At 40.4% G+C, this 22912-nt stretch overlaps 1 protein-coding gene across 4 annotated transcripts; it reads right to left on the reverse strand.

Moving 5' to 3' along the window:
* Positions 1-3615: 3615 nt before the first annotated feature.
* Positions 3616-22900, reverse strand: LOC119722479 (cyclin-dependent kinase 4 inhibitor D-like). Of its 4 annotated transcripts, XM_038192616.1 has the most exons (6): positions 22336-22900; positions 12579-12652; positions 7993-8165; positions 7207-7437; positions 5590-5713; positions 3616-4468 (listed from the first exon to the last, which is right to left on the reverse strand). In XM_038192616.1, exons 1-6 carry the CDS (start codon positions 22338-22340, stop codon positions 4323-4325), a joined length of 753 nt encoding a protein of 250 aa, XP_038048544.1. In that variant the 5' UTR covers positions 22341-22900; the 3' UTR covers positions 3616-4322. The 4 variants fall into 4 exon arrangements, with proteins under 4 accessions (XP_038048544.1, XP_038048545.1, XP_038048543.1 ...); XM_038192617.1 differs by lacking the exon at positions 12579-12652; XM_038192615.1 differs by lacking the exon at positions 22336-22900 and having other exon boundaries at positions 12579-12853.
* Positions 22901-22912: the final 12 nt, after the last annotated feature.

Below are 22912 nucleotides of genomic sequence, written 5' to 3' on the forward strand. Positions count from 1 at the left end.
AAAAATAGTTAGCTGGCCTTCAATACTTGTAAATTTTAAGCCATGACAAATGATAAACTTGACAACAATACTCAGAATTACCGCACAGGTTTTACTTGGCATAGTATGCCTAGGCCCCGAATAAAATCATTTCAAACCATGCCTAACAATAGCACCGTGCTAGCCCAGGTTGGACTCCGTTGTGTAAAAGCAACGGAGTCAAAGGTATGAATCTCTCCTGCCATAGCGAAAAAAATTATAACACATTTTTTTGCATATTTTTACCTGACGGAGGAAGCTGAAATTTCGTTTACATATTCCTTGTGTCCAGAAGTGTGCCTGCGCTGGGTTTAGAAAAGGCAAATATGTCCGCGGGCGGCGTGTTTACCGAAAATAAACCGCAATCCCACGCTTTCGTTGAAAACATTTTCAGTACGAACTCCCCGTGTGAAGATTACGTGCATTGCACACAGGCACGCTGCAGCCACGGCAGCTAGCAAGCGGCTGCAAACGGCACGCGCGTGTACGTCTTCACGCTGGGAGTTCGTAGTCGTACTGAAAATGTTTTCGACGAAAGCGTACAACTTGCGGTTTATTTTCGGTAAACGCGCCGCCCGCGGACATATTTGCCTTTTTAAAACCAAGGGCATGCACAATTCTAAACACAAGGAATATGTAAGCGAAATTTCAGCTTCCTCCGTCAGGTAAAAATGGGAAAAAATGGGTTGTATTTTTTTTCGCTATGGTGGTACAATTTATACCCTGGATGTCAGTCACAATGCAATGGAAACCTTGCTTATAAACACATGGTGGCAAAATAGATTTGCAATTGCCTACTCACGTTTGTTCCGCACGCCAGTGGGCCCGACATTTGGTCCGTATTCCTCCGAATTTTACAGTATTTCCAGTGTCCAGATAATCCCGTATATCCTTCGTAACATGACAAATGTTTCTATGGTACCCAGTCAAGGCGCCATTGCTTGCAGTCAAGTCATTCAGACAAGCTCATGTGATTGTGTCTGCAGCGCATACATGCTACTGAAAACTGCGACGTGGTTTGCGCGCGCGCGTATGCATGCGCGACATGCCACAGAAAGCACGCGTGGATCACGTGTAAGGCACATGTTCTTCACATGCATGCATGGAACGTGCATACAACAGCGTGCGCACTGAGATTTTTCCACAGAACTTGGGAACGTTTCACCGCGTCCCGACTCCATGGGCTGCGTGCGCGTTCCTTCACAAACCCCTGGCTGTGCGAACACGTAAACGACGCTGATTGACTAAGAGCGTACTGTGCGTGTGTCCGTCTCGTCATTTTAACTTAAACCACGTACGCCTACTACACATGGAGTAGTATTAAAAACACTGATCTCCAGTGCTTATATTTTAAAGGGAAAATACACTATTTGCAAACATCCAAAAACGAAATGATCAAACTATCACGAAATACCTTACTTGATTGTTAAAGAATGACACTGACAGTCTCAAGCATCCTGTAAAATCGTGGCTCCTGGTGTGCTGACATTTTCAAGAAAAATTGTATTTTTGCAACGCAAATTGGCTTTGTTTTCAAAAATTTTCCACAATTTGCATATTTAGTTATTCCGCAATTTCTTTGCAATTGAGTACACACTTGTGAAGGGGTACAAGCCTGCTATTGATTCTCTAACCTTCAGTGGCGCACCAAGCCCCCCCCCCCCCCCCCCCCCCAAGGAGGTTGTCATTTTGGGGGGATTTTTTTTTGGGGGGGGGGTTCCATGATTTGACCTTGGTGATACGTGTGTGTCCTATTTTCGAGTAGTATAATAGGGGTGTAAGTGGCGCCACCAACGTCAAAATAGTCCTTCCCCGCCAAAAAAACACCCCATTTTTTTTGGCGGCCAAAAATTTTGGGCAAAATTTTTTGGAAAACAAATTAACTTCTATAAAAACAAATTTTAGCCCCCCCCCAAAAAAAAAAACAAATTCTGGGTGCGCCACTGCTGACTTTACAATTCCCCCTGAAAGTCTATAAATTGATCCGTTTCATCTTAAGTGGGGTCGGGGAACCAGACTACAAGAACATGATTGGTTTTCTTGGTTTTCCAGTATCTAGCTTCTAGCCCACAACGTAAAACAAGTCAATTAACAATACCCGATATAATATACTAATCCTCCAAATCCATTTATTTTTGCAAATTAATGCAAAAGCAAATGTTGTGCATTCCCTTTAAATTGCAAGGTTAGTCCAATTTTTTGTTCACCTGGAAAAGTATAACTTACCTTGTTAATTGCTCCGTGGCGGTCTCTAGAATGTTAATGCGGGCTTGGAATCTGGATTGAAACAGTCATTCCAAGAATGCGTGTGGTCCGAGCTCGTAGAAGAAGCGGGCCTGTACACTGGCATTCGAAAACTGAAACTCTCATCAAGTGACAAACTAAAAGCGAAAACCTCCTTGAGCTGATCGGAAGTGGCAGAGCTACGAGGTTCCCTCTCCGATTTATTTCCTTTCCAGGTACGAGGTGGCAACTATCTAATGAGAACTTGCTTTAGAAGTGTGCGAGATTAATACCGGCACGATACCTTTCAAAAACATCACTGACGAAACAAGGCACCGAGGTCGGCCTGACTAGTACTTTTACTTGCCAGCGCGCATACACTGCATGTACATGTAAAATTGTGCACTTGTGGTGGACTGTCAAACATACACACCGCCCTCACTTGATTTGTTGCCGTTATTTTTTAGACTGGCTCCAAGTCCCTCCATTAACTTTTATACTTTATACAGCAGAACAGGTTGGTTCTGGTATGCAAACACAAATGTAGTTGGGGTTTTTATGGCATAGATTCAATTAACTTTTTAGTAACACGATTTATTGATTTAATTCACATTGTATTATTTCGATTATATGTAAGAACAAGTAATCAAGACTTAGTGTAAAAGTAAACGCAGTATTTACGCAGACAAAGACTGTTAAGTTTACTTTAAAAAAAGAACAGATTGCCTCTCTTTTTCTGGTTTAGGAAAAATAGTGGCAATGTTTTAGTACAGCGTATATTCTGCAATGTTTATGTCAATTAAAACTACAATGATTTCGTTGTTGAGTCTGTTTTAAAATCGTGAAACATCTAGGTTCCTATGATTTTGTAGATAATGCTGTAAGGTACGATTTAATAGTTGAATTAAGTGTCATAAGGTGTAGACTTTCTTCACTAGGACTGATATTTCATGCTTTTAAAACAATAGAATTATACACTCATCGTAAATGTTGCAACCCGGCGGTATACTTAATGATTAAAGGTTTTCTAATATGAAACCATCTTTTCGCTTGATAAGATTTATACATTTTGTACACAGAATCACTGGCGCAGAATATGTATACGCAGCTTGCTTTACGCTAATGACAGTTTGCATTAAAGATGTGTTTTACGCATGCAGAGAATTTCGTTTATCGACTTTTAATTTAGTCTGTTTCCGTAACCCTTTACATGTGAAGGGAGGCCACCCAACTTAATCGGCTCCCAAAGACAATGAGAAAAAATGATGTATTGAAATGCTTCCAGCCCTTTTTTTAAAAATGAATTAATATATCAATGAACTGTTGATGACACGCAAAAATAGAATAATAAAAACACATTCTGCAGTCGTTTTGTTTAGTTTAGGGATATATATTTGAATACAATTTTTAAAGTAACAAGTACTACATTCAGCCATTACACACCAGTATCTAAAGCATCACCATTTTTAATGATGAAATTGCGTCCCATTAAAATAGAAATAATATTTTCAAGATATTAAATATTTGTCAATCTTGAAGTTCTTAGTAAAATATTGCTCATTTATTAACAAAATAATCCGTGCATATTTTTACAGATGAAACCTTCTTAATAAAAAGGTATATAATATAATTATTTCATTGCACAGTAACGATTAAACACTCCGACTATCCCATCTCCAAATATACAATCTAATGGCTTTTCGCGACAACTATTTTAGTAAAGTTTATATCATAATGAATTTATTACTTGTCCAGAACTGAGTTCATTTTTTTTTAAAATACTACAATCTTAATAATTTGCGTGTCTTGGTCTTAATACCTGGCTCTTTCTGCAGGCATCTGAGGGCAAATAATCTTTCAGCCTTACCACGTGTGTAACAGGCACCAGACTATTTTGTCCTTTTAACATCTGTTAAAACCTAACATCTGTCATTTTATTCTCAAATTCAACATTATTAACATTAAAATTCAGCCTCTAAACTGTACATTCATTCATGATAAAATCATGCTTACATTATGCCAAAAAGCACTGCCTTTCATTATTTTTTTCTAATTTACATACAAGAAACGTTATTTCAGTTTCACCTGGTCATTTTTAAATAGTCGACTAGTGTCTCCGGTAGAGGGAAACTGGTAAGTTCACCTACTCGGCGCATGCGCTGTGTGCCCAGAGCCCGATGAATGGTCAGACGACATAGATGCTTCAACGTCCTACCCTCGCCTGAACCTGAAAAACACCGGTGAAAAATTCCATCGCAAGAGCAGTTAGTTTCGGTTTTGAAAAGAAATTTGTTTACCTGATGGGCAAAATAGTGTTTCACTTTTTGACGTCTGAGAATTTCTGGTGTTACCCGTTCATATCAATTATGATTTTCATAACGATAATTCGGTAGGACTAAGTTGTGAACTTTCCAATGAGAGAAAACTGTTTTATAATGGAAGTCGATTTGAAGTTAATTATACAAGTTTTAATTTGAGAGTAAATTTGCAACCAAAAAGTCGGAGTATGGCGATTAACAGGCATGATAGTTTCCAGATTTTTTTGAACCTGACAGTAATTTTTAGTACAAAAAGAAAGGCATCTTTCAGACATTTCATCAATTTGAAGACTTTTTTTAATTCACATTCTCATCCCTGGTTAAACAAATTAAAAATTTGGAGTTAGATAATAAAGCTTCTGACTCGTGCAAAAATGGAAATTGTTTTTGGAAGAACAAAAGGGAGCGCAGAGTATAAAATTGTTTTTGTTTATCGTTACACAATAAATCCGACATAATGCAATCAATTATAAGGAGAAATCAGAAAAAAAATAATAAATATTAAAGTGCGGAGTCAGAGACTGAGTAAACACTCTCAATTGTTTTTGTTTTGTAGCCTCAATTCTAGTTCGTCAGGTATAGCTTTATTTTTTTTCTGCATTCCCCATGATATATACTGTGCATTTAATCATTGACCTTGCGGTTGATAGTTATACCGGGTGGGGCACTTTTTCCCGGAAACAAGACTATTTTAAACTGCATATTGTCTGGAGTGTAAGTTTGCCCACATCCACGACAAAAGCTCTGACGATGTGTACTTTAATAGATAGAGTTGGAAAACATGACAGTTGCACGGCAGAAGGATAGTTTTTATGTGCTTAGAAACGGCATTTTATAGGGAAAAACAAATCAACAAGTTTCTTCGGCAAAATGGCCCTGAACTGCTTTATTCTACTTTAATATAAAAGTTGATGTGTATATAACTTTCAACTGGACAATAATCATGCAGCGTCACTGACGTTCGTGAAAACGGCAAAAGTGTGAGATGAATTGGGACCCCAATTTTTTTAAATTTTTTTTTAGTACTTACTGTGATAATCTGTAATCCACTGCACTGTCGCTTGCCTGTTATTCGCAATTGCTCCGTCCAAAGGAGTTTGTCCGGCGTTATTCGTCTCCCAGAACGAACAACCTCTTGATAATAAACTTAAAATCTGCACAAAAATTTCCAAAAACAATGAAAGCACTTTATGCTTTTTGGCAAAAACAAAACAGTAAGGGCTAAAGAATATAAAATTACATCTCGTGATAGTTGCTGAATGGTATCGGCTTTAGCCCTACACACAAAACAAAATAAAAAAGAGAAAACTACAATTGTGTATAAATCACTGGAAAAAAATGAATATTATGAAATGTCCCTTGAGGTTTTTTCTATTTTCTGTGAAAAAATTACAGTTCATTTAATAAACAATACAAGTGCAAAACTTATCTCTTAGAGAAACTGAATTTTTTGACATGATTTATTTTTAGTTGTGACGGTTATTGATGTGTGGGTCATTTAATATATATATTAATATATAATCTAATTTTTGATACAAAATTGAGTTACAAATTTGTTACATAAAAATGTATGGGAAATCCGCATAACAGGCACAATTTACCGCAACCTTACTCAAGCGACTCACGCAGCAGCTTCAAAATAAAATACTAGGTATTACTGCATCAACTTTAGCCTCATTGACCCAGAACACAAAAAAAGGGCACTACCTCGTCTGAATTATATTTTTTTTAAATTTAACTTTCAGGCTTTATGGGTTTAGTTCTTTTGTATGGCCACCTGTGAGTGGCGTGACACATGACTTTGTAAAAAAAAAAAAGGAAAAAATTTACATATTACAAATTCATCAACTTTAGCCTCATTGACCCAGAACACAAAAAAAAAATGTGCACTTCCTCGTCTGAATAACATTTTTTTTTAATTTAACTTTAAGGCTTTATGGGTTTGGTTCTTTTGTATGGCCAGACCTGTGAGTGGCGTGACACATGACTTTGTAAAAATAATTTACATATTGTTGAGTTCAAGGTTAACCAAAACAAAATGCCTTTTCGTTGACTTATTGAACTCTTTTCTGCTTTCATGGAAAAGACAACAAAAAGCACGATTTTTGTAAGAAACATTCTCGGTTTCCCTAATACAAAACACCGGGATTAACCACCCAAAAAACGTATTTTATACAATAATAAAACAATCTTACTTCAAAAGAATAGGGACCAGGTGATTTAAAGTAAAAATAATAATAATAATAATAAGTATAATAATTACCCTGGATTGGAAATTTGGGAGACACCAAAATTTTGCCTCTAAAGGGGGGCTGTGACATTAGGGAGACATGAAAATGTCTCCCTAAAAATGACCCATGTCTCCCATCGTGCAAAGAAATTACGATAACGTGTCTCCTTAGTGGTACCTCTACACGTATAATAGCGATAAAAAATAATTTAATAATTAACAAAAAACTCTTAAATAAACACTGAAATATTTTGAAAATGAATAACTCCGGTCGAGTTCAAAAACATGACCTATTTGAATGATTGACTGAATTTTACTCTAAATCGTATATTTCCTGGCTTCAATCGATGCAAAATAAATCACTTGAATAGTGTTTTTGTATTATTGAGAAACAAAAATAAAGGGTAGCACCCTTACCCCAACGGGACGGCCCTCCTCCGCGGCCAGGTGTGCCGGTGTGTTACCCCTTCTCCACTCCCTCGCTGTGGGGTCCGCACCGTGCGCCAGCAGCCACCGTACCGTGTCCTCGTGGCCGTGCTCGGCGGCGTCGTGCAGGGGAGTCCGCCCCACGTCGGGGTCCGGCACGTTCGGATCGGCACCTTTCTCCAGCAAGAACTGGGCAACCATGGGGGTGGCCATCGTCATGACCTACGTAGGAAAGGCAGAAACATTTGTTACCAGAGTCCCTTTATTTGTTAAAGAGACATAATTAAGACAGCGTTAGACAATGGCATGGTGGGAATAAAGGCACATGCTTACAATTTGTACCCTTTATCGTAGACGCATCAAAATTTTGCTGATAGGCCAGCGGAATTCGTTCATGGATTATAGGGGCATTTGGCTTGAGTTAGTAAGGGAGACAGGGCCGAGCCAAATCGTACTCTCTGACTTCTCCTAGAGGGCCTTAAAGCATATTAAGTCAGTTTGAAAGAGGCTTCAAAATAGTCTGGAACAGCGCTTAAGAATTCTTGTTTTCTTTTCAAAGAAAATTTCATTTTAGATCGGGCAAGAAGGGAGACGAAATAAAGCCGTCGTTAATGAAAGCGGTTAGCGTAGCAATTTTCTCGCATGTGCCCCAACAAGACTTTCGAATTTCACGAATATGGGAAGGACAACAACATAATGTAACATTGTTAATTGAAATAAGCTTGATTTGATGGCAGGATTTCTCGTGTCATCCTGAATTTAAAACAAAAATCTCACCTGTATAGCGGTGCGGCCGTACTTATTGCGCCCGTCCACGTCCACGCCGACCTGCCCGCTCAACTCTCGCAGTCGATTCATGTCCCCGTTCGCTGCGGCCCGCGTAAACTCGTCCTGTGGGTTAACTGCTGCAGGCTGCTGGTGGTTGGCGTTGGCAGCCATGATCGCCACATCTGGGATGTACAAGACAATTGCTCTTGGATTATTTCAAGGAAATACACTAAGATAATCTCAGGAAAGTATGTTTTCGTCTTTCATTAGTAAATGACGCCAGATGATCTTCCTGAGAAGGAAGTATTTCGGTGTGCAGTTTCAGCCGCTTGAATGGACACGATTATTTTTGTGCATGCGCTTGTATAATAATCCAGTCACATGATTCGGGGAAGAGAAAAAAATACCCGAAGCTATATATGTTTAGAATGTCATTGCCATGGTCCAGCGGTAACGGCCAATGACGTAAAAACACATGTACATGTATTAATGTGCCGGCGAGTGGATCATGGAGGGCAGGCGCGTACGCAGGGGGGGGGGGGGGTGTTTTGGCTGTTAAACACCCCCTTTGCCATGTAAAAATATGGAGGGAAAAGAGAGTTATGTGACCGAGCGCGGAACAATAACAAATTATGTGCATGTTCTCAACTTTAAGCTTTGAATACAGAAGACACTTTTTAAGAGCAAGAGTATATAGGCCTATATGTATTTGAAACAAATGAAACAAAATATCCCCTCATAATTTTAAAAACTTCTGCTAAAAAAATCAGGGAAAAGTGGCCAGGAAACGCCTCAGATTGCACCACAGAGCATCTACGATCAAAAATTTTCCAAAATAGAAAATTGTGAAAAAATACGGAGATGGAACATGGTTCTCAACTTTGAGTACATAACTCAAACTTTATAAAGAACAAAAATAAATAACAATTGAAATGGAATTTTCGATGTTTAAAACGTTTTCTAAACGGTGGAAGTGGCCAGGAATCGCCTCAGATTGCACCACAGAGCATCTAAAATCCATTTTTTTTCCGGGGCCCTATAAGCGGGCCCCGGACCCCACGCCGTAAGGACTTCGCGCTGCGCGCTCGCAGGTCCTGGACCTTTCATAACAATTCTAGCCCCCCGGCAAATGGCAGTCTTAATCCGCTCCTGTGACCAGAGCGCATATTATGTAGCCTGTATCTGGAGTTTGGCCTTAGGGGTGGGGGCAGTTTACACAAAGATTCCCAACAGTTGAGAATCATGAGATTCAGGGGACGAAGCTGAGTAATTTTAGCCAATTACAAGAACAGATCCTAGCACTTCCGCAGCCCGTGACACTTTTTTTCTTGAATTTCTTCTTTTTTTTTGTTTAAATGCTGTTGGGGGAGGGGACTGCCCACATTGACCCCTTTACTCATATGTTCATCACATACTCTGAAGAAACAGAACATGTTTTTTTTCAATTTACTATGCTTTAGCTCAAAAAGATAACTGATGGTCGTGGGTTCCCGGCCCTTCGAGTTTAACCCGTCCAAATATACCCTCTTTTATTTCTGGCGCCAACACAAACTCCCGACTTTTATTTTAGCGTTAAGTTTAGCCCACTGTACTGATACTATCTTTTATTTCTGGCGCCAACACAATTTACCATCTTCATTTCTAGCGTCATAAATGATGACATCCAATTTTGAAACACCCCCCTTGAAAAAATCCTGCGTACGCCACTGATGGAGGGGAATCGTGGATGACCAAAATAAATTGCCCGGCCGTGGCATTCCGAAAAGTGGGGGAGGAGGAGGGGAATACCACATTACACTATTGGGGACGTTCTTCATGGCGTGATGCAGATGTACATCTTACGCATACTTGCGCGCTTATGTTCCTTAATGCATCAAAAACGGCACACTTATATAGCTTTTGTACATTTTTTCTTCGTGTTAAGTGGTGTTAAATACATTTGGTTGTTGTAAAGTTCGAAAAAAATACCTCAATATCCGCATTTTTTTTGGTTTCTCCTGGCGAAAAAAAGTGTGGGGATGATCCAGTAGCCCACCCCCAGTCCAAAAAATAGATTGGAAGATATTTTCTGGCCCACTGTCAAAATTTCTGCCCGACGATGGGTACGACATTGAACGCGTTCACAGTGACTGTATTCGCCTGTATAATTTTATGATTCATAATGTATACCACGCCAGTATCATCCACGTGTTTGAAAGCGCGGGTGTTGATTTACAAACACTCAACTTTCCACGTGTATGAAAGCGTGGGTGTTGATTATAAACACTCAGCTTTCGATTATAGCCTCCGCGAAGTGACTGAGAAGATTAAAGCATTCTGAATCACCATTTCAAGGTTGTTTTTTAAACTAATTATAGAGAGTGGACGACCCGGGGGCGTTACAGCCGCTAATGTTATGATACTAGTAAAATGGGGCCAACAACAACAATAGGTTTGAAAAGTTTGACTCGCAGTTCATTCTCGAATTGCCTGAGAATGCAGAGAGAGCATCGTAAATTTCAAAATGTTCATTCAAATTTATTCAAAAATCACCCCCACCCCTTCCTGACGGCTAGCTCCGCCCCTGCTGCAAGCCCGGAAAGTATCCTCTTCATTGCGATTATTTCAGCAAAGAAAAACATGCTATAAGATTCAAAAGAGTTAAAAGTGCATAGGCCTTATATTGTCAAATAAAGTCTACCGTGGAACAAAACAAAATCAGAATTTCGAAAAAGTGTTTACTTTCCAGTAATGATACGGGCATGCAAAAGCACACTCAATAATACACCCATTTTCAAAGGGCTGAAAACGTCCAAATTTGAATAAGTATAGCTTAAGATTCGTTTGGAAAAGAAGGCTAATGGGAGCAATTTTTAACTGTCTTTCTGAGGTCAATGTCCGGAATAACATGTTGCCCTCGACTTGAAAATATTAATCTCAAAAAGTGATATCATGAACCAGATGGCGGGAAATCTGTTCGTTGCAAAAAGTCATGTAATAATTCGATAATATATCATTCATTTCGTATGTGAGTCAAGGGCGGATCCAGAACACAATTTTTTTTGGGGGGGCCCAAAAAAATTTGGTCCCCCAAAAAAGTGGGTCAAAAAAATTACGGCGTGGGGTTCGGGGCCCGCTGTTATACTTCAGAACAGGATGGTCTCTTCAGTTTTGCTGGTACCCGCTATGCTTTTGCACGCATACGATGAAATGTCTATCCCGAAAGAAAAATCGGCAAATCTTGATGTGGACATGCGCAGTTGGATACCGAACTCGCTTATAAGTCGCCTAAATTGTTTCAGTTATTATCTCCTAAGTGAGTGAAATCGAGAAGAAAAAAACACTTATGGCTCGAGCGGACAGAAACGTCATTACAATGAAAATGCATCATCTCCACAACAGTCACTTGCACTCTGAGACTTATACTTATAATATTACACTTATTATCGTATCACCCTACCTATGAAATAGCTCTCGAAAACACTTGGAAGCTCAAGGCGTCTGGATTCAGTGGAAATCATTCCTATAGGACTCGGTGAGCTGGTCCTTAGAGGGGTAAAAGACCGCCAAAAAGCTGACAACAGAATCAAGCACGTCCGCCAACCTCCGTGCGTCCGCCGCCGACAAAATTTACGCGGGAGAAGCATGCAGCACGGACTTTTAAAGGGAACTTTTCATAGCTGGGGTTATAGCCATGCGGGATTGTACCCATCAAAATCGCCCACTCCATTTGTTTTCCGACTTTGTAATTTTCTAATTTCGGGAATGACATTATGCCAGAGACCTGGGCATTTGGAATATTGTGTATGTATTATACAATGCATAGTTTTGTTGACAAAACGCATGGTTAGTTTCCCATAACAAAACGGTGTAAAGGCAAAAACCGCGGTTCTGCGGTCGGTTCTTACAGATTGTGGGCCTTGCGGAATTATCCAATGGGACGACAGGTAAGTGATGTCATGATCTAAACAAAGAATGTTGTCATAGTTTCTTTTTCTTGTACTACATAACATAACAGTGCCAGTTAACTTTTTATTGGGGACCGTGCCGGCGAAATAAAACGCACCAGACTAGAAACAGATCAAACAAGGCCTACGATTGGAGGATCCCCGATCCAATAGCACGCGAGGCTATTGACGTAATGTGCTTATAAATACAACCTACTGTTACCAGGGACGGCCCAAAAATGAAGAACCTATAACAATGTGTGATTTACGAAGGGTTTTTCCTAGGACCCATAAACAGCACGTACAGACATCCCAGATAATCTTGGACAAATAAAGAAAGCAAACAAACATATCACAGCCAGTCACTGGGATGATTAGAACTTCAACGTGACCCAATAGCTGACGAGCAAAGTGACGTCATGTGTTAAATTTAGCTCACTGGGACATGAGTGCATTGATCGAAGCTGTGGTTGCCCTTTAAATATTATCTCATTGTCTCCAGTTCTCAAAACGAACAATAACAAAACGGTGTATCGCTTGAATTAAAGTTTGCGAGATATATACTCCAGCAAGCATCAGTGCTTTTAAACAGCTTACAATGTTAGTAATACGCCAACTTGCAAAATACTTTGTAAATCGCAAAGTGTTGAACTCTTCATCAGAACTTACCTAATTCCCGTTCCCACTCGGTTGAACTTGACTTTTGATTATTCCGCACGCCGTTCCCATTAACCGCCAAATTCCTTAAACATCCAAAAACCGAAAAGGCACCAGAATAATTCATGATGACGTAGAAGAAGTTGAGCCAAATTTAATTGGACTTTCATCAAAGTAGAAATGAAGTTTTTACTGGGACCGTAGGTCCGTCCACCACCGATCTTTAGCTTTGAGTGAGCGAAATAAACATCATTTCTTCCTGGTTCTAGGCCTATATTTCCTGCCCTAACTTGTCTTCTTTCGAATCAAGAAAAGGCAAGTTGAAACCAATATCATGAAGATTCAAGTGAGTACATGTTGCATTGCTTTTCTGTTTCTTGTTCCATGCTTCGCGCAAGGACGTTGCACTATCCCCAAATTTGCGTGGGAGGATATGAATATTCATTCCCTTTGATCGGATATCGTCTGTGGCTTACCCGCCAAAAACACAGTCATCCATTGAAATACGTGGTGTGTCACACACACAAAAACGAACTATCAAAGCTCTCTCTTTTTCACAGCTTTACAAAAAAACATCGCAAATATCGATACACATTATTTTAGTGAGTACAATATTTGGTCACCTTTTTAACACCAAAAAAAATTCTTTCCAGTCGGGTTAATATTTATTGCGATATGGCCAATTGAATACAAGTACCGCTTTTGCGTCTTGAATTGAATTGGCCATAACTCAATATATATTTACCCGACTGGAAAAATCGTTTCGGTTTTGAAAAGCTGAAGAAATATACTCTGTGTCAATGCGTATTGACATTATTGCGATGTGTTTTTTAAGCTGTCAAAAAAGAGGACTTTAAAGGTTCGGGGTTTTTGTGAACCACCCAGCTGTAGCACAAAGCCACTGAAGTCTGATCTCGGATTGAAGTCCCATTTTGCGTGAATAAGTGCGTTACTTGTTCTTCATGCTCTATGGCTTGCACTTTTTGTGATTTTTTTTCAAGTTATGCAGCCTCGTTGTCTACTCAGTATCCGTGCCCAGAGCTTGTAACTTTTTAATGTGCCACTCGCGCCCACTAGGTTTTTCTTTTCGTTGGCGACAGGTTGACTCTGAAATTGCGCTTGAACAGAAAACCAAAGAATTAATAAACAACGGCGCAAAACGTGTGTTGATGCTGGCTTACTCTTCATATTACATTTGTATTTAGAAAATACAGGACTTTTTGTCTGGTTTGGCATAAAGGTGCTTTCCAACAAAAATTTCTAACAAATTTTAATTTGTATGTTCAGTTGTTTTAACGAAAAAAACAATACTTCATTCCAATCTTGGGCATCCGAAAGCCTCTGTAAATGTAATTTTATTTTGCATATTCAATTTAATGATATTAAAGTATTGATCTTTAAACTTAAGTGACGAAAAAAAAAGATTGCGAATGCATATTTTGTCTCTGAGATAAGGTAGTTTAAATAGTTCATGTGGCCGACCTGTTTGTCCACAGACGGCTTTATTCATTGACTGAGCTCCGGAGCTTGATTTGAAGACAAAACACTACACGTGAACAACAGTGATTTTGGTGACTTTCGTATTCAAATTAGCATAACACACTATGTTTGTGGTTTTGTAAAGATTTTTTTTTAACCACGCATGGTCGAAGAACTACACTTCACTACATTATAAAAAAAATTAGTTCAAAAAGTTAAGTAAGTAGGTTAAAATTCATGTCAAAATTGGGTTTCCTTCTTTTTGCACCACCCTTTATAACGTCATTCAATGTCATTCTATTTTTTACAGCGTAGCGTGCGTGCTATTTCATTGAACAAATAGGTTCAGCATGACCGAATACCAGGTGGTGTGATATTGGACAGGAAAAGTACACATTTTGATATGCCACGAGTGTGCATGGTCTGATGGTCATTGACATGTCGGCTAGACGCATAAAATGCTCAGTTTTTCAGACAAGAAATAAGACTACCGTTTTCAGGCGTTGAAGTGCAATGTCTTGGTTTGGAATGCAGTTGCAAGTTGTCACTGAGGGCCATGAGTCAAACCTCGATTTCGCTTCCGGCGTTTTGTCGCGGTTTGGGGCCCCAACTTTGGAGATTTCGACTTCATTTGTACACAATGGGAGTCGCCAGCATTTTTCCGGGAGGGGGGGGAAGCACATTTTTCCCAAAAATTTCTTAACTTTTTCAACATATTCTCAATTCATCATTTTCTGAGCGTGGGCAGGGAAACATTTGTCCTACCCCCCCCCCATCAAATTCACAGCAATATGGCTTCGCACCTCTTTTTCCTTTTTCCCCCTTCCCCCCCCCCCCTTTTTCAAGGGCAGGGCACGTGCCCCCCTTGGCCCCCCCCCCCCCCCGCGACTCCCATGTTTTTACCCCGATCGATTTTTATGGTACAAGGCGGTCCGAGTTTCCACTTTGGTCTAAAACTTAAAAAGAATAAAGTCCCATCAATCATTCAGGACCAGAGAAGATATAGCCGAACTAAAAGCCCAACTTTCAGAAATGCCACACAATAATAATGTCATTGGACGTGATACTCTAAACAGTCGTACGCGTGATACCTATCACAACAGTGACGTGGCCATCGGGGGGGGGGTAAGGTGTGTACCCCCCCCCCCCCCCCCCCCCACCGGCCCAATATATTGTATTAAAGACTTGCCTTTTCTATTCAAGTTCCTTTTTTCACCAGCGTCTGCTTCCAAATTTTTTAGAGAGTGCCCTTTTTTCACAAACTGTTTAACAACCCCCCCCCCAAAAAAAAAATGACCTTGCTACGCCCCTATGTCACTTGATGATCGATCGACACTCCACCGCCAATGTGCACACAAAATATTTAAAAGGATGTTGATGTGCTACTTTTGTAATTTGTTGCTTCCGCTTTTAACAATACACCATGAAGTCGAAACTAAAACCAACGGGAACATATAGTTTCCTGTTTACCCCATTTTCGTATCGAGTCAATAAAGAGTTGTACAATTATTATTCTACAACTTAACTCCTCGTCAACACCCACGCCTCGTCCTGTGAACATTCTCTAATCAAAACAAACACAAGCGACTGTCATGAGAATTGGGTCTGTGTCATGACTGTATATAGGACAATAATATTTTGAGGGTAAAGTTCACAGGCACTATTGATGAAGGCTGTATGGAAGCCACAGGCAGGGTATGGGATGGGTCCATCACAGATCCTGAGTGAGCAAAATAAAATTGCTTCTTCACGGTTCTAGGCCAATATTTCCCTGCCCCAATTTGTCTTCTTTCGAATCAAGAATAATCAAGTTGAAACCAAGCACATCCTCAGTACAGGCTGAGTAAAAAAAAAATGGACATAGGGATGCATGTGAATTCATTTCGTTTTGCGGAAAGTACAGTTGCTTTTTTTGTGATCCGCGGACAGAAGTTTAAAACGGTGTTTGTGTTCACAATTCCGTAACTTGACAAATACTCGAGTGGTTATTTGAATGATTTTGCACCAAAAGAACGCTTTAATGACGGGGATCATATCCTAGATTTTAAAAAGTGCTACAGGCAAAACTTCACTCTAAAATTGGTCCTGCCAATTTGGTTTTGGCCTTTCGGGGTGTTCTTTTTTTTTGCTCGCCCTGTATTTGAAGATTCAAGAGAGTGTTCCTTATCTGTTTTCCTGTTCTACGAATGCTATTGGATACAGCCACTCACTTTCAGCAAACATTGCGGGAGAAATTCATATTCCATTTTATCGTATAGTCTGTGGTTTTCATTCGTTGGCGCATTATCACTGTTCGCGCCAAGCCGTCTATACCGCATCAGTTAGGCTATAGCAGAAAGCCGCTATACAGGTTGAACTCGGATCGGCCGACTATGTACATGTAAGTATTTTTCCCACGGTAGGCTTTATTGTGCTTTTGGTGACTTTTTTGTTCAAAGTATGTAGCCATCACGACCCCATTCCGGTTGACTTTGAAATTGCCCGTGAACAGAAAACCAACGAATGAATATACAATGTTGCAAAACGTGACTTGTAGATTTTGTTTAATCTTCAACTTTCAACAATCAAATACATGTACATTTTTCTATTCGTACCCCATGCTGTCTCCCAAAAAAAATGTTCAAACAAATTTTAATTCCTTTGTTTTGTTTAAACCACACACAAAAAACTACTCCCGATCTTGGGCGTTTTCGGCAACCCTCTGAAAAGGAGGACGTTGACGTTTCATTCAAAAGTGAACAATTTCAAGATCTCAGAAATAAATGTGGCCTGACTTTGTGAACTGGCAAGTTCTTCTTCAGAGGCAAAATGACGGCAGCAAAAGAAACAAACATGTAGGGACTGCACGGACTGGGAGGGTATTATACAACACTAAAAACGAAAAATACTAATAATAATATATATACCGCACGCCCAATACTAGAGTCTTTTATAGCGCACGTATCCACCAACAAGTAGGTACTCAAGGCGCTACTTGATATGAACTTATTATCTGAAATATGGGACCCATTTTATGTAGCACCTTACAACGGTGCTGCGGCGCATTATAAGCAGCCACTGACAAAACTGACACCGCGGCACACCCCTTTTCTTAGGGAGAAGTGTTACTGGGTTCTTTAACATGCACAACGCACTGCTTTACGTCCCATCCGAAGGACGAAGCAATAATGATTAAGTGTCTTGCTTAAGGACACAAGTGTCAAGACCGGGACTTGAACCCACACTCTGCTGATCAGAAACACCAGAGCTTGAGTCGATGCGCTTAATACGTACGCTTGGCCATGACATAGACAAAATAATACTTACAATTAGGAAGGAAGATCATAACGAATGGATACTGCAACAGGGAAGTAGACACATGAACTTTAAAGACTGCTGCAAACTGCTTACTAGTGACTGAAATATACAAATCTAAAGCATAAACTGCACCAATTTGGCCTCTTCTTGAACTTATGTGCTTGCTGTCCACCAACCAGGCACATGCTGCCGCGTAAATATATTTGGGTGGGAGTATTACTGCCAACTTTCCATTGTGTCCCTGGCAACCGTCGAAACCCACAAGAACCAATTTCCCTTGTAATGCGTGTAAACTTATCCAATACAATTGTCAACCTGTAAACTGCGTTAACAATGACAAGGCCAGCCCATGCGCCAAAGCACTGTTAACTGACATAATGTGAAATCACCAGCCTTTGTGACAGGATATCTAGGCAATAATTAAAATGGCGTGAAGAGTATAAACACATTATACTCAGCTATTCCCACCACAATTTTACTTCTAAAAAAAATGGGGGGAAACAGTGTGTCACCCCCCCCCCCCTAATCCTTGGTGCGCCACTGCTCAACCGGAACATTCTTCAAACAACTATAGGCCTCCGTCGACAATCAACCTTGACTTTGTGGCAAATATTTGGGTCAACAGTCAAAATGGATACTTTATCAGAGATTTCGTCCAGTCAGAATTGTACAACTCATGAACGGAGTGCATTCCGCCGCTTTTGTGTATGGAAATTGTTGCGTCAGTTCCGTTGTAGGAGGGTGGTATGGTGGGCCAGATAGGAGAGATATTAGTGGAGAAAATTGTGCCTTTGACGATTTAATAAGCATGGCATTTGGCACAAAGTCAGAAAGATATTTGGTTCTAAAAGCCATCGCAGACTTGTCTAGCTATGAAAAAAAATTGGTGGTAGCCATGCGCGTCGGCAAAATTGAATTTTTTTTTCAATGTAGGCCTAAGATTATGCCTCAAAACCGCCAAACTCACTGGTTAGACTGGAATCCTGCTGCTGCACAATTTGAACGTGTTTTTAGAGGGGGTTACAATCAAGTATACGGCTTTATGTGGCCTCTCTTGGCTCCCATATATGTTGCACTAAATTTAGTCGGGCACCACAGGCCTATATGCATTCATCAGCCGACATTTAAAGGAAAAACAAATCTTTTCACATGGCTGCCATTGCTTGTTATTCTATATTTTTCAAAGGACAAATCTGCGCCGGATGGCCCCATACCCAAATATCTTTCTCATGACATACCTTATATAGTGACTGTATGCCAATGTCATGCTTGCATTGTCAAAGGCACAATCCCATCTGCCGTACTGGTATATGTCCGTCCATTGCAATTCCTTAGAATAGCAAAATAACAAGTGTTTATTCCCGAGATCCATCGCTTTTTCCCGTCCCAACTTGTTGAAAATAGGGCCTACACAAACCACATGCTTTGTAATGCTTATCTGTGCATTGTTCTATGCTTTGCACAACGACTGGGCCAATTTCATAGAGCTGCTTAAGCACAAAATTTGCTTAAGCACAAAAACGTCTTGCTTAATAAAATCAGGTTACCGGCCAAAACTCCATGCGATTGTTATGCTAAGTAAACAACAGCTAAATACCAGTCACAAGCAATGTACATCACATGGAGTTTTGGCCGGTAACCTAATTTTACTAAGCAATGTTTTTTCGTGCTTAAGCAAATTTTCTGCTTAAGCAGCTCTATGAAACTGGGCCGTTTGAGGATCTTCACTGGCAAAACTTGCGTGCGGGAGGATACCGACGCGTCACGGTCTGTTTGGATCATTGGCGCGTACACATTGTTCGCGCTATTACAGCACAATTTGCTAGCTGAACTCGGATATGCCCTGAGGCCTAAATACGTTGTTCACGGTAGGCTCGTAAAGGCCTACGATGTAACTTTTTCCAAAGGTTTTGTGTACATTGTGGGGGGGGGGTGATTTGTTGGGGTTCAAAGGAATTTTAAAGAAATTCTTTAAAGGAATGCCGCCACGCAATAATTGTACGCAAGACGTGTCAAAAATGTCCTACTTCTGATCCTAAATAACTATATTGTTTACCAATAGAATTAAGCCAAAATTTCAGATAATGTGAAAAGATATGACAAATTTTATGGAGCAAGTTTCATCGGCTTTGTGCAAGATGGCAAGATTTTAATGTCACGTACGAAAAAAAAGTTGTCGATACAGCGCTGAAGACGGTGGAAGAAGGCGCGTGCTGTGGTCAAAAGCTTCTGAAGGAATGCAGGATCACCCCTGATATCATTGCACGCCTCCTCGATCGTTTGGCGCAACACACGATCAAGAAGGTGTGCAATGACATCAGGGGTGATCCTGCATTCTTTCAGAAGCTTTCGGCCGCAGCACGCGCCTTCCGCCACCGTCTCCAACGCTGTATCGATATTGCAGGACGCCAAGTCAAAAGTGATGGAACTCGCTCCATTTGTCATGCCTTATGATCTGAAAATGTTTTGATTCCATTTGTAAAGCAACACGGTTATTTAGGAACAAGAAAAAAACCATGAACGTGAAGAGGCCTTTGTACACATCGTCAACGCATTAATAAAATGGCCTTCGCATTCTCGTTGACGCTGGACGAGCAGTTTAAGTCTCCATAATATTATTGTGTATGCTGCAATCCTGGTAAACAACACAATGGCCATGCACATTCCTACACTGACGTTGAACGGCTCAGTGGTTTTAACGCTTGAACAAGTCTTATTCACAAACAAGCTGATTTACCCGATCATAGATCGGGTAGGGCGTATTTGTGTTGGGGTTGAAAGTGTGGGGAGTTAAATGTAAATGGGGGATTTAGTTGAGAAGACATGTAGCTATAGAAAAGCAATTTACGGTGACGCGATCTGAGGCAATTTCTGACCACGTACGATAGTAAAACAAAAGATCATCTTTTAAACATCATTTTCGAGTTTGGAGTCATTGAATCAGCTGTTCTGAGCAAAAGAATATTATAGTAGGCTACAATTTTTATTCGGGGAAGAAAAAGTGGGGGTAGGGAACCAAACGATATTGCCCGCTTTAAAATGTTGGGGTGGGGGTCCCCCGTCCCCCACCGATTGACGCCGCGCCCATGATAATTATGTACCATGGCATGTATAACTGTCTGTAAATTTTCCCGTTGGTCTGTTAAATTGCATTTTGTGAGGCAGTCGCGTTTGTTAATGTGGGAAAACTGAGTTGAAAGACTTACCGTATAGTACACAGGCGAAGGCTGATTGTACTGCTTTGACAATAAATCATAATGGAATAAAACGTGAAGGTGGCATTTGCAATAAAAATGTTGAGTGTGTTACCATAAAATTAAATAGTCTGAATCATGGAGGAAGGTCATTATGAAGGTACAGTATTGGACTCTTCAACAAACGTAAACTTGAACTTCTTACAATTTGCGAGACCTACGAGGAAAAAGTCGATTTAATTATTTTATTCAAGTTGGCATGGTTCAACCATAATATAAGCAAGGCCAAACAGCCAACAACCGCCTATATTATTATTTATGCACTCTTCGTTATTCCAACCCAACATAGTTCAAAGATCACAATATTTGAAGCAATGCATCGATCCCTCGTTGATTTACCCGATCATAGATCGGGTAGGGCGTAGAGTTGGGGATGAAAATGTGGGAAGATGAATGTAACTGGGGGATTTAGTTGAGAAGACATGCAGTTATAGAAAAGCAATTTCTGTGGTGCGATCTGAGGCAATTTCTGACCACTAACAATTATGTACCATGGCACATTCACAAATAACTAGTTTCCCGTACACTGGCAACGATTCGTTTAGTCAAGAGAAATATGAAAGAGAAATGTCGACCTGAATGCTGTATACAGCGCCCATTACAATGCTTCGGCCTCAGTGGTGACCGTCCTCTGATCATGCGACTGATGATGTGAGAAATCGTGGCGTCAAAAGACCGCAGAACAATTATGTCTTGAGTGATAAGTTCATATGCAGCTTTGATGATTGGGAATAAGTTTTAATCATATAGGGCTGGGGCAGGGGAACGGGGGGGGGGTGAGCAACGGTACGTACCGTCCCACGGCCACCCATCCACAACAGACAAGAAGGCAGCCAACCGGACTTTCTGGCAAATATTGGGGTCAACATGGACGTTGCTAGAAAATCAGTCCAAAATTACTGGCTCTATTCATGATGGAGGAAACTATTAGAAATCGCGTGTATCAGATGCATTCAGTCCATGATAAGTAGCTGCTACAGGGTTCACTAAGAAATTTCAATCATTTCTAAGCAAATGTCAATCAAAACAGAGAACGTGGAACGGTAGCATCATTATGTCAAATTGAGGGTCGAAGCACATGGAACGACGTATTAATGGAAACTGCACATTCTGAGGGGGCACAGCACTACTACAGTCTAACGTATGTTATAAGATCATAAATCCAAACCCAGCACGGCACAGCACATCCGCACATGCCAGAATAAACTAAGGCCCAAGTTGAAAATAAAGAGCTTTTGGAAAAGTCATTTCGGATTAAACGGAAAAACAAACAGAGGCTAGTAGGTGCCCAAAGAACCAGATGTAAAGCTCGACATTTCAGTCATGATGATGCTCGACCGTCGTCAGGAAAAAAAAATAAAACTGACGATCGACAAAACAACTGGCAAAGCCCGGCCTAGCAGATCAAACGAGTCTTTGGAAACGTTTCCACGATCAACAAGCCTCTTCTACCTAAATTTATTTTCAACCCGTATATCAATCAGCCCTGGCCTAGTCATGATGCCATCCTAAACACGGCGAGGTTTATTGTCTTCTTTTAAGTATCCGCTATAAGCATCCAACGTGTACAGAATGGCACATACCGCGCCTTCGTTTATACGCACGACGAGTCTACATAATATCCTAAACTGATTATACAAAAATTACACATATCGCGGATAAACTTCACGTCCAAGCTGCGTTTGTCTATAATAATTTAGCTGTATTCCACAGAAAACGTTAAAAATGTGTTCACTTACCACATTTAAATGTCCACGGATCGTCCAACCAGGCTTGAGCGCGGGATTAAGTTTTTTCTCGGTGTGGATTTCAACCGACGTCACAGGATGTGTCAAAATTTGCTAACAACAATACAAAATCCGGGGCATTCCCGTGATTTGTAAATTACAAATGTCAGCAATGTTTGTTTTCTATAGTCGTTGTTTGGAGTGGAGCCCCTGGGCAATAGACAAGTTGGGACATGACAAGGTCTGTTGTTATTTCTGGACCGCGAAAAGAAATTAAAGGTCTTTGTCTCCACGTCACGTGGGAAATTTTTTTTTTTTTCGTAGAGCGGAAAAGTTCCTGCATCATAGGTAGGCCTAATTGTTCATTCTTACAAACTTTCGAACGTTGACACACACATGGATCTGTGGTTTTTAAAATAAAAACAAATACTTGCTTGGACCTCTACTTCGTAACGGTGGATTTTTGATCTGTTTGGAAGTCAGATAATGCCAGTAGCCAAGTTCCAATGATCAACAACATCGCATCAGCGCAACACGTCTAGACATGTGTGATGTCACACCCTTTTGTTACTCGACACAGCGCCCTCTC

The sequence above is a fragment of the Patiria miniata genome, unplaced genomic scaffold, assembly GCF_015706575.1.
Source record: "Patiria miniata isolate m_02_andy unplaced genomic scaffold, ASM1570657v1 HiC_scaffold_15, whole genome shotgun sequence".
In the NCBI taxonomy this organism is placed as follows: Eukaryota; Metazoa; Echinodermata; class Asteroidea; order Valvatida; family Asterinidae; genus Patiria; species Patiria miniata.

Excerpts from the sequence above, each read along its gene's own strand:
- LOC119722479 (XM_038192614.1), bottom strand. The coding sequence starts at position 11,609 with ATGCTTCTCCCGCGTAAATTTTGTCGGCGGCGGACGCACGGAGGTTGG. Across the intron at positions 8,166-11,422 it reads TTTCGAGAGCTATTTCATAG|ATGTGGCGATCATGGCTGCC; the intron begins GTAGGGTGATAC and ends TGTACATCCCAG. Across the intron at positions 7,438-7,992 it reads ACGGCCGCACCGCTATACAG|GTCATGACGATGGCCACCCC; the intron begins GTGAGATTTTTG and ends TTTCCTACGTAG.